The following is an 11,686-nucleotide window of genomic DNA, read 5'->3' on the forward strand; positions in this document are numbered from 1 at the left end:
TCCTTCTGTTCCTATGTGCACCTTCACCTAATCAATTATCTGAAGGCTTTTGAACTCAGCAGGAGAAGAAAATGTAAGAAATGTTACAAAGGAGAGTTGTTTCGGGCCCATTAAACTCATTTGGTTGCTAGCACGTAAATTGATCAGAGGATCTCCTATAGCTGTTTCATGAAAGAAACAAGCATTTCAGCTTTGACAGCATGATTGAGCAGCTTGATTCAGACTCTTGCAACCCTTTTTAACAGTGCCCCAAATCTGTGTCCCCTGGTTCATGTTTGACTGTAAATCCTAAAAAAGTCTTTTGGCTCGTCATTGTCAGTTCCTTTTATTTTGAATACCTGAATGAGGTCTCAAAGTAGTCTCCTCTGTTCAAGATTAAAAGATTCATTTTTTAGGCCTTTCAATGTAGGATATTCCTTTGAGCCTGAGTTTGTACTTGTTGCTGTTATCTGGTAGAATATTTGAAATGATCATGTATGATATATACAAGATTCGGAATATTAAGGTTATGCTTATGTCCATTATTTACCTCTAAGAGCAAATGAGGTCATAGAATGAAAATGGTTTAAGAATTTGTTTTCCAGTTCTACTTAGTCTATGACTAAAACTGACATGGTGAGCTTTTGTTCTACAAGTTACCTTCCAAAAACTAAAATGTTAATTTCTATTTCCAATCTGTAATAGCAAAAGTTAGTATGTGCAATAGTTGTGTGATGGGTTCTCTATGATGCAAAGTGAAACCTGTACTATTAATATGATGCCTGCTCTATGACGCAGGATCAGTGTGTGCTAACTCATGTGATGCACTCTCCAAAGTGAAAAGTGCATGTAAATAAACTGATGTAACAAGATTCATCATTTTCCAAAACATGTTCTTCACAGGTTGCTGCCTGCAGAGATACTGGTTATGACTGGTTCGAGCAGCTTCTTCAGAATGTGAGTGTTAGTTATTTTAGGGTTCAGTGCTTGAACAGCATATGAAAGATTTCTTTGGACTCTTTTTATTTAGAAAATCTAAGAGTTGTGGTCCTTCCCGTTCTGTTCTGAGTTTTTTTGTAGGAATCTTATGAGGTATTAAAAGTCTACTGTCATTTTCTTGATGGTTAACCTAAGGAGAGATTATTAAAAAAGTAAAATCGCTGAGTAATACCTTAAGACATCTAATAAACTCTGCTCTTAATCTGTCCCTATACTAGTTGTTCCTTTGAAAATGAACTTACATTTCTGTTTTACTTATGGGAAACTGGATGTTCCCAATGTTTGCTGTTCTTTCTTTGGAACTGTGAAATTAAAACTGGACTTATATATTACTTATAGGTCATTGATTCTTAGAACATTGAGAACATGCCAGATTTATCTACAGTTAATTTTAGCTGGTGCCAGATGTCTTGATGCAAAATCTGTATTCCTACCTGTTCGGTTCTTTTGACTTTACTGCATTAGTGTTAGGTTTAAGGGAAACTGCAGTAACAATTTATCTTACCAATTATTAAATCTCTGTAACAAAATTAATTGAGAGTATGGCAAAATTTTAAAAATTTCTAATTAAGCAGAAAATCATTAACTTTATGAAAGTGCTGTATAGTTGCCATTATGACAAATGGCCCTGGTTTCACCACAGGCGAAAGCAAGAGTTCACGCAAATTGCAACGTGACGCAGCCCTTCCTGCTCACTAGTCATTGTAATGCGACCTGTGAGCAAATAAGAGGTTTGAAATGCCCTCATCAATGCCAATTCTAACCCTGAAATATATATCCCTGAAACCCTGAAATGAAATATCTTTAAGTGCTCTGAGGTGTCTTCTGTCTGTCAATTCGTTGTTTATGTAATTTTTTGTGAGTGTATTTTGAAATCCGTTTCTTATGTCAGAACCTTTTATGTAAGTTGAATAATCTTAAATGCAGAACCCTTTAGGTAATTTGTAGCTTGGTTAAAGTGAATTTGTTCTTTTTGTAGTTGTTGAAATCTGAAGAGGATGCCTCTTACAAGCCAGCAAAGAAGGCATGTGTACAGCTTGTTGACAATCTAGTAGAGCATATCCTCAAGTATGAGGAATCTCTAGCAGGTTTGTACTTTATTGAATAACTTTTCTCAAACTGCTGTCCGCTTTTGTCGATTGGGTGTCTGCACAGAGCATTAAGTGTGAATGGGTTTGTGTTATATTAATAATTTTTTTCACCAGTAACTTATTCTTATTCATCTTTTCTTCTTGCCACTTAGATTCGGAAAATAAAAGTGTAAACTCCAACCGCCTGGTTGCATGCATTACTACTCTGTACCTGTTCAGCAAGATTCGTGCGCAGCTGATGGTGAAACACGCGATGACCATGCAGCCGTACCTCACCACCAAGTGCAACGTAAGGGCACTATAGTCGTCTCAAAACAGCGTCGGCACAAAAGCTAGCAAATTAGGAAGGAGGAAGCCAGTGTTTTTAGAATAAGAAAGATTTCAACAAGAAGAGTCTCTTCATGGAAGTAATCTTTTAATCATGTCAACTAAATACAGTACCTCACACTTGGGCAGTTGTTCAGCACAATTCAGAAGCTTGTCTCCCAAAAGATGCAGTACATTCGTTGCATACTGTTTCCCAGTAGATTGTGCTTCTGGCAGTCTTTTGCATCCTTTGCAGAGACCACTAGTTCTAGTGTTTTTGAGGGAATGTACTCAACAGGATTGGATATCACGAACCAGGATTTTGTATTGCTGTTGCATATCTGTAAATATGGCCCTATGTTATTTTAATTTTAGTAGATGTAGTTGTTAAAACATTTCATTTATGGTGAGTCTTTTACCTTTAAGATAATAGTTTGTAGCACAAATAGTTTTTGAGTGAGTGGAGCCCCTTTCCATTCCTTTGTGTTTGTCTTTCAGACCCAGAGTGACTTCATGGTCATCTGCAACGTAGCCAAGATCCTGGAGCTGGTCGTGCCTCTGATGGAGCACCCTAGTGAGACTTTCCTCGCCACCATCGAGGAGGACCTCATGAAGCTCATCATTAAATATGGCATGACTGTAAGTCAAACAGCCCTTCTGAACAGAACGTTGGCTGGATTTGAACTGAAGTTGCGGCTTTCCTTGTGAAGATTTCTTTGCTCTCAAACTACCCTTCTTTTTTTTCCAAGGTGGTACAGCACTGTGTGAGCTGCCTGGGGGCTGTGGTCAATAAAGTCACACACAACTACAAGTTTGTTTGGGCGTGCTTCAACAGGTATTATGGTGAGTATAACGAATATTAAAAGACCTTTACCCAGCTGGTCATATAAAGCACATCCCTTTTTATTTTACATAGCCATCATTGTCAGTACCTTCTTCTGTCCAGCTGGTGGCTTTGACCTAGGTCTCTAGGAATTCTGAAATTTAAAATAATGCATTTATAATTTATATTTTTAAACTTTGTAAATGGCTTTCAGGGTATGTGCAAGGCTGTTTTTACTTTCGTGCACACGCTGAAAGCTTTTTTTAATAATAATAATAATAATAATAATAATAATTGCTTACACTTATATAGCGCTTTTCTGGACACTCCACTCAAAGCGCTTTACAGGTAATGGGGACTCCCCTCCACCACCACCAATGTGTAGCATCCACCTGGATGATGCGACGGCAGCCATAGTGCGCCAGAACGCTCACCACACATCAGCTATCAGTGGGGAGGAGAGCAGAGTAATGTAGCCAATTCATAGAGGGGGAGTATTAGGAGGCCATGATTGGTAAGGGCCAATTGGAAATTTGGCCAGGACACCGGGGTTACACCCCTACTCTTTTCGAGAAGCGCCCTGGGATTTTTAATGACCACAGAGAGTCAGGACCTCGGTTTTACGTCTCATCCGAAGGACGGCGCCTGTTTACAGTATAGTGTCCCCATCACTATACTGGGGCATTAGGACCCACATGGACCACAGGGTGAGCGCCCCCTGCTGGCCCCACTAACACCTCTTCCAGCAGCAACCTTAGTTTTTCCCAGGAGGTCTCCCATCCAGGTACTGACCAGGCTCACACCTGCTTAGCTTCAGTGGGTTGCCAGTTGTGAGTTGCAGGGTGATATGGCTGCTGGATATCCCCTAGTGAGAACCGAGCTCAGTAGGAGGATACTCATCAACTGGTGAAATAATGGGGGTATACACACTGCTTTGAATGAATGAGGTTTCCTGATGTAAAGTGGTCATAACTACCGCCATGCAGAAAGTGTTGATAGGGTATCTGATTTGCTTTGTGCAGGCGCAATAACCAAGTTAAAGACGCAGCATCAAGAGGATCCAAACAGCACTGTTCTCACTGCCAATAAACCTGCACTACTTCGTTCACTCTTCACTGTTGGTGCACTGTGTCGACATTTTAACTTTGACCAGGAGGAGTTCAAAGGCAGCAACAAGGTAGTTTGAAATGCCTTTTCAGTTCAGCAGATGTTTAACACTTTTTCACATGACAGACGTGGAAGCATCCTGTTAAAAAACAAATTTGTTTTGCAGAATTAGTCAGCAAATGGAGATGTTTATCTTTAAGAATTTTGTTTTTTAATTTTGCCAAATTTGACTGTAACTGCCTCATTCTTGCAAAGAGTTTGAAACATTAAATATTTCTTTACTAAGGCATTTGTTCACAGCCGTGTTTATTTCTATTTAGGTTGTCATAAAAGACAAGGTACTGGAGCTGCTGCTCTATTTCACCAGACATGAAGATGAAGAGGTGCAGACAAAAGCCATCATTGGTTTAGGTAAGAGCAGACGTGGAATACCGAGACTCGATCAGATTGATTCATTTCAATTGCTTTGTTTTCTTCAGCTGTGCAGAATGAAAGAGCTGTTGTTTTTTCTTTGAAAGTGACCGGAGAGACACTGTGCATTTCTTTTGCAGGGTTTTTGTTTATTCAGCACCCAAGCTTGATGTTTGAGCAGGATGTCAAGAACCTGTACAATGGTATCCTCTCAGACAAGAACTGCTCCGTTAATCTGAAGATCCAGGTCCTGAAGAACCTGCAGACTTACCTGCAGGAAGAGGACACCCGCATGCAGGAGGCTGACCGGGAGTGTGAGTTACACTGAGCCTTGGGATACAGCTGTCTGAACTAGGGCCCTGGCGTTTTACACAAAGTGCACACAGCAGTCATTCACAGAGTGGGCATAGTGAATGGTTACCCAGGTTTCGAAGGACTGCTGCTTTATGCTGGAGCTATTTGCCAGCCTGCATGGACGCAGGGTTGCAGAAGCACCTCCCATGTGGTGCTGTGACAGCCTGTGTGAGGGAGCCTTCGAGGTCCACACATTATCAGTGGGGCTTTGCAGAACAGGGATAGACGCACATTATCAGCAGCACTGGTTCCAGAAAAATACTAACACTACTTGTAACTCAGGCTTGTCCTTATGTGTTGCCTATGGGTGTTGAAATTCGCTGTGAATACATAACCATGACATAACTGGGTGTATAGACTGCAGTTTTCAAAGTATATCATGACATCAACGACTTAACGTGAAAGCTTAACATTTTGTCCTTAATTTTTGTCTTCCAGGGAAAAAACTGTCGAAACAGGAGGACTTAAAAGAAATGGGTGATATATCTTCAGGCATGAGCAGTTCAATAATGCAGCTCTACCTCAAACAGGTTCTTGAGGCGTTCTTCCACACGCAATCCAACGTTCGCCATTTTGCTCTAAATGTAATTGCCCTTACACTAAACCAAGGTCTCATTCACCCAGTCCAGGTAAGCATTGTCAAGGAAACAACTTTTAGAGCTGGTAGTGGAGTACTGGAGGTAATGCCAACAGGCCATTTGTGTGCTCCATTACTACTCAAGCCTTCTTTTCACAAATGGATGTTTATTTATAATACTGATTCTGCCTAATTAGTTATGTGCTTTGTTACATTTTAATGAGGAACCTCTTGTTCCATTTTTGTAAATGTATTTTAATTACACTGAGATTATAGCAAGTGACTGAGGACTAAATTAGAATAATTAAAAGTAATATTCCCAAGCGAATCTAATCAGGCAATCAGAAAAGTAAGAATTGCATAATGCTGTAAATATGCTTTTGACTCTTTAAAGACTATAACTAGGGTCATAATTTAATTGATGTAAAAATGAAATAATTGCATCTGCTGTGGACAAAGTGAGAAAAAATACATAAAAGTGGTTATACTTTAAGTATACTTTATATCCATTGCAGCAATTTACCAAATCCAGTGGTATTATTTTTTAAATTAAATTAAAATACTAAGAAATGAGATGGAATAAAACATAAGCATGAATTTGTAGAACCCAAAGTATTTTGCCATAATTATACTTTCAATCAAAACACAAAATTTGCAAATGTCTTTTAGTAGAAGAAAAGGCATCTGCATTTAGGGAATAAAAAAATCCCTTGAAAGTCAAATGTACAGATTCCCCACTGTTTTTTTCTGCACTTCAGAATGCCTCTATGAATTCATAAGTGACTTTTTTAGAGTTTTCAGCGCTACAGTTGAACAGCAGTGAACTGATGTTTTCCTTTTTGATCAGTCTCTGCTTCCCATAGTTTGTAGAGTTTAACTAAAGTTTTTTTCTAGAGATTGTATTTTTCAAAAGATTGATCTTCTAACTGGATGTTACACAAAAAAGGTATCAGGTAAGAGATTGGGGTATATCCGTAGTTGGGAGATGCAGATTTGAAATTTACTGCTCCAGCTGCACCACCAATCCCAACAGCTGATAGTACCTGCCAGGAAGTAACTGAGAATCTAACACACTGGGGTAGCAGTTCTGTTTTGTAATGCATTCCCAATGCAGGGCTAGAAATCACAGTAAAAGCCTGACATTGCTATTTCTGCAATGTTGCAAATTAGGCAGGGTCTGAAATCTACCCTTTTTTGAGCAGGATGGGAATGAACTTGTTTTTTAGCACTCAGTTCTCAGTGTTCAGTATGAATCTTTTTACATGTAAAAGCACTTTCTGTGAAACAAGTGTAGTGACGTGGATGTCAGCCCCATACTCATACAGGTCTTTTAAAATGCCTTTTCATTTTCAGTGTGTGCCATACCTGATAGCCATGGGAACAGACCCCGAGCCCAGCATGAGGAATAAAGCAGATCAGCAGCTGGTAGAGATTGATAAGAAGTACACAGGATTCATTCATGTAAGCATAACATGCCACGTCTAGACTAGTGTTTTCAACATTTAAGTCTGTTGTAAATGTTAAAGATGCATGGAAATCTAATGTTTTGGTGCCATTATACATTATATTACAGTGAGTGTAAATATAAAGTTTACAATTATGTATTTGCTTTTAATTCAAACTGTTTAATTCACAAACAACCGAAACCCAGCACAAGAAGATATATTGTATGATTGGATATACCAATAACCAGTCGATACAAATTTGAAACTTACTGTTCCAGCTACTTGAATAAAAGCCCCTCCTTATCAATGTTTCATTGCTCATTGTGCAAAGTGTTGGAGATAATAGTACAAATATACAGTGATATGTTTCAAAAATAGATCAAAATTATAACTACAAAAATTCACAAAATTAACAGAAAAACGAATATAGTAGTAATGCTTAACACTGCACACTTGGAAAGTGAGATTCTGGTACTACTAGCTACATAACATCTAACATGTCAGTGTGAAGCCTCCGACTCCAGACCCCTGGTCATCTTTCTTCCAGCGTTTATTATACATGGCCTTGATATCCATGACAACAGATAGCCAGGTGGCCAGTGATGAGGAAAAGATGTCAATCCTCCATGAGTCGAAAATAATTTGATGGTTAACTTTGTTTTTCAGCATTTTTTTAACCAGAATTATATACATTAGTAATGTTGTAGTCATGTTAAAATCTGTAGCAGTTATAGAAAGTCTTAAGTTGCAGGAATCGTAATTGTTTTCTTACAGCTTCAGTCATTAAATAGTATAAGTATGCTGTGACTCCTAGTCACAATTGGTGTTCAACCTGTATCTGTACCCCTCTCTTGATATAACTCAGGAGGTGAAAGGCCAAGCATTTTTCAATTGTTTTTTCTATTATACTGCACTGTATCATGCCAAACCTCCTCCTTTTGATGTTTTGTGCAGATGAAGGCTGTGGCAGGGATAAAGATGTCGTACCAGGTACAGCAAGCCATCTGGGCGTCCCAGGACACGATCATCAGAGGTTTCCGACAGGACGAGCAGCACACGGCCTTGTGCTCCCACCTTTTCACCATGGTGCGAGGAAACAGGCAGCACAGAAGGGCCTTCCTCATCTCCCTGCTCAACCTCTTCGACGACAGTGCTGTAAGTCACACCTGGCCTCTGTCTTCTTTCATGCACGTGTCCAAGTTCATTTCAGCACTTGGTGCTAAATTGCATAGTTTAATTAGTCTATGGGAATAAATCCAGGAGCTTGATCTGATAAGACTTAAGTCATGGCAAATGAGATCCTATAGTTATGGACATGGAATATTAACAAATGAGTGTCTATGAAATATAAGGTCGTCAGTCTGTGGGTGGTAGATGATATTCAAAAGGCTGTCACCAAGCTGAAAGCCCATAAACCATCAGTCTTGCCATTATATATAAGTTATTTAGCAATGCTGTCCAGTTAGGAATATTAAGAATCCCTGAGGGACCAGTCACTGGAATCAGTAGATAGATGTAGTTCTCCAGTCTAAATTGCATAATGTTACCATGTTTTTGTTCTTCTCAGTGGATTTGTGTTTGGAGATGGGCTGGTTTGAGCTCTTGGTATTTTCACCTTACAGAAAACGGATGTGAATATGCTGTTGTATATAGCGGACAATCTGGCCTGCTTCCCGTACCAGACGCAGGAGGAGCCTCTTTTCATAATGCATCACATAGACATCACGCTGTCGGTATCAGGCAGCAACCTGCTCCAGTCCTTCAAGGAGGTAAGCTAGCAGGGTTCACGCATTTGATTACGGAGATATCAACAGGCCACCTACTAAACTAAGCCAATGATTGCAGTACCTTTCTGCATGAGGAAGAAGATTCCGTGAAGCACCCTCACAGCTCTGCCACACTGCCAGACCTCTTCAGCAGGTTGTTCTGAAGAGGGCGTTCATGGCAAGAGTAAAAGGGTTTCCTGTCTCTTTCCTAGTCCCTGCGGAAAGAACCCAGGCCGAGGGAGCGGAAGTACTGCTCCGAGGAGGATGAGGATGACATCAGCGGCAGCAGTGAGGACGGAGAAGTGAGGCGGCCAAAGAAGTCGAAGCGGCACGTGAACTCGGACTCGGACTCGGATTCCGACATGGAGGCTGAGGATGTAGAAAAGGTGATGAGCAGGTTACCAGACAACCCTGCCCCTCTCATCGACTTTGCCAACGCTTCCCAAGGAATCCTTCTCCTCCTGGTCCTCAAGCAACACCTAAAGAATCTGTATGGATTCTCCGACAGGTACAGCTCGGAACGTTTTTTGGGCGACTGTTTCTGTACTGTTGGGCAGACAAAAATGTGGTCTGTTATTTACTGTGTGTGCTCTTTCTTCAACAGTAAAATCCAGAAGTACTCCCCGACCGAGTCTGCAAAAGTGTACGACAAGGCTGTGAACAGGAAGTCATCGGTGCATTTTAACCCCCGGCAGACGATCGAGTTTCTTGCCAATGACATGGCGAATACGGAGATGACATACGAAGTCAAGAGAAAGATCGTCAAGCAGTACCTTGATGTAAGTCTTGTTGTTTTTGGATTCGTTGACTTCCAGGGGCTTGTTTTCACTGTGCAGCACAGATCTGCAGCCACTTGGCAGTTGGTTGAATTATCCTGGTGTGTTGCTGCTCATTGCAGTTTAAGTTACTAATGGAGCACTTGGACCCTGACGAGGAGGATGAGGAGGGGGAGGCGTCGGCCAGCGCGAATGCCCGAAATAAAGCGATCAATGCGCTGCTGGGAGGATCCAGCCCCAAGAACAACACCGCGGACACCGAGGACGACGAGAGCGATGGAGAGGAGAAGGGAGGAGCACCGGGGGTGAGTGAGGAGCAGGAGGACAAGACGTGCACCTGCGTCCCGTGTGTGCTCGACTCTCCCCTGTTATTGTTGACCCCTTCAAGTAGTATTGTAGTTTTCCCTGGCATTTGTGAATGGGGGGGAAAAAAGGATAAGTTTTCAAAGTAGTGGTACGGTGAGAGGTTGTTATTCACGTGATCATAATTCATAGTTTTTGTGTTTGGAATTGTAAGGCTGTATATACGTTCAAATGATGTTAATTGCTGCAGTGTTAGATGAATGTCAAATTCAGGGTATATTTGATGTATTTTAAAGATGCAGCCCATAGTTCATGTGAAAGCATCCACAAATATGATTCAGATTATTAACACCTTTTTGTCCGTTACACAAAGACATGAAAAAAGCCCTCCTCCTTATGGATTGGAGCAGAAACTCACCATTTGTCTCTCTTTCCAGTAAAGTGATTAATGTTCAAGTGGTTCTGGATTTATAGAAGTGACCTTGTCTTTTGTGTCCTTCTTCTTCCCCTTCTAGTCATCAAGAAAGTCCAGGCGAGGTGGAGAGTCGGCAGAAGTTGCAGGCCATTTGAACGAGACTGTGGAAGCCATGGACGTCATCGCGATCTGCTGCCCTAAGTACAAGGACCGACCACAGATTGCCAGGGTGATCCAGAAGACCAGCAGCGGCTACAGCGTTCACTGGATGGCAGGCTCTTATAGTGGTGCCTGGGCTGAGGCCAAGAAGCGAGATGGACGCAAACTGGTGCCTTGGGTAGATACTATTAAAGAGTCGGACATCATTTACAAGAAAATTGTTCTGACGAGCGCACATAAGCTGACTAATAAAGTGGTTCAGACTTTACGATCGCTGTATGCAGCTAAGGATGGGACTTCCAGCTAATGACTTACAACTTGCAGCCAAATTCACAGGGACTGAAAAAGAAAAGACAAAAAAAACTTGAAAATGCAACATTCTGGCAAAAAAAATTGTGGTCTGTGAAGAGCTCACGAGAGGTGGATCCAGGACACGTTTAAATAAAACACAGAAACAGAAGGAAATGTTTGGAAAACATTTTGTGGGAGCTTCCTTCGCTGTTGTGCAGCAGAAACTTCTCATTTGATTTCTACTCCCACTGTATCATAGTTTAACAAAAAATGTTTATATCTCGAAAAAAATTCTGTTTAAAAAATAAACTTAAAAGTGAATGTTGGAAATTAGTCTGTTAATGTTCTTAATAAAGTGTTCTTGGAGTTTAACCTAGCGACGGATGGCTTTCTTTAGCTTAGCTCAGTTTCCAGGGAAGCGTTTTGTTTTTTTTCCATGCTGTAAAATGGCAGAATCTCCTGGATATAATTTATTCTGTTGAAAAAAGAAGCATGCAGTATCTGTGGCCTATCTGCAGGAGGAGTTTTTTGTAAATGTAGATTTTGATGTATTAGGTCACCCTGGTAATAAGAGAAAAGGGATCCCCAGCAAAACTGGCGGAACAAATACTGCAATAAATTTTTTTACTTCTCTTTGTTACTTGTCTGTTTCCATTTGACTTCCTTATTTTGTGAAGTGGTTGTCATCTTTGTTTACGGGCTCAGAGGCTATTATGCAAGCAGTAGGAGAAGCAGTGAAATTGCAGATCCTTCCATGACCATGAGCTGGTTTCTTTAGGTCTGATAGTCTGCTTTGTAAGGTGCTGCATGAGACAAGCTGATGTATGCATTTGCTGGTGAAATCGAAGGGAAAACGATCTTGTCGTAGGAACTGACCTCTAATA

The 11,686-nt window shown here is 40.8% G+C and overlaps 1 protein-coding gene across 8 annotated transcripts in view; it reads left to right on the plus strand.

Moving 5' to 3' along the window:
* Positions 1-11,442, plus strand: part of nipbla (NIPBL cohesin loading factor a) — a 92,993-nt gene extending 81,551 nt beyond the window's left edge. For all 8 annotated transcript variants that reach the window (XM_069186926.1, XM_069186927.1, XM_069186925.1 and 5 more), the window contains 16 exons: positions 883-936; positions 1,958-2,066; positions 2,222-2,358; positions 2,874-3,014; positions 3,125-3,218; positions 4,221-4,375; positions 4,626-4,716; positions 4,857-5,030; positions 5,509-5,699; positions 7,001-7,108; positions 8,047-8,247; positions 8,715-8,861; positions 9,071-9,366; positions 9,463-9,637; positions 9,757-9,939; positions 10,453-11,442. In XM_069186926.1, coding sequence (XP_069043027.1) covers positions 883-936; positions 1,958-2,066; positions 2,222-2,358; positions 2,874-3,014; positions 3,125-3,218; positions 4,221-4,375; positions 4,626-4,716; positions 4,857-5,030; positions 5,509-5,699; positions 7,001-7,108; positions 8,047-8,247; positions 8,715-8,861; positions 9,071-9,366; positions 9,463-9,637; positions 9,757-9,939; positions 10,453-10,818 — 2,622 coding nt within the window. In that variant the 3' untranslated portion in view covers positions 10,819-11,442. The remainder of the gene's footprint in view (positions 1-882; positions 937-1,957; positions 2,067-2,221; positions 2,359-2,873; positions 3,015-3,124; positions 3,219-4,220; positions 4,376-4,625; positions 4,717-4,856; positions 5,031-5,508; positions 5,700-7,000; positions 7,109-8,046; positions 8,248-8,714; positions 8,862-9,070; positions 9,367-9,462; positions 9,638-9,756; positions 9,940-10,452) is intronic.
* The last annotated feature ends 244 nt before the right edge of the window (positions 11,443-11,686 follow it).

This window comes from Lepisosteus oculatus, chromosome 3 (genome assembly GCF_040954835.1).
Source record: "Lepisosteus oculatus isolate fLepOcu1 chromosome 3, fLepOcu1.hap2, whole genome shotgun sequence".
NCBI classification, from domain to species: domain Eukaryota; kingdom Metazoa; phylum Chordata; class Actinopteri; order Semionotiformes; family Lepisosteidae; genus Lepisosteus; species Lepisosteus oculatus.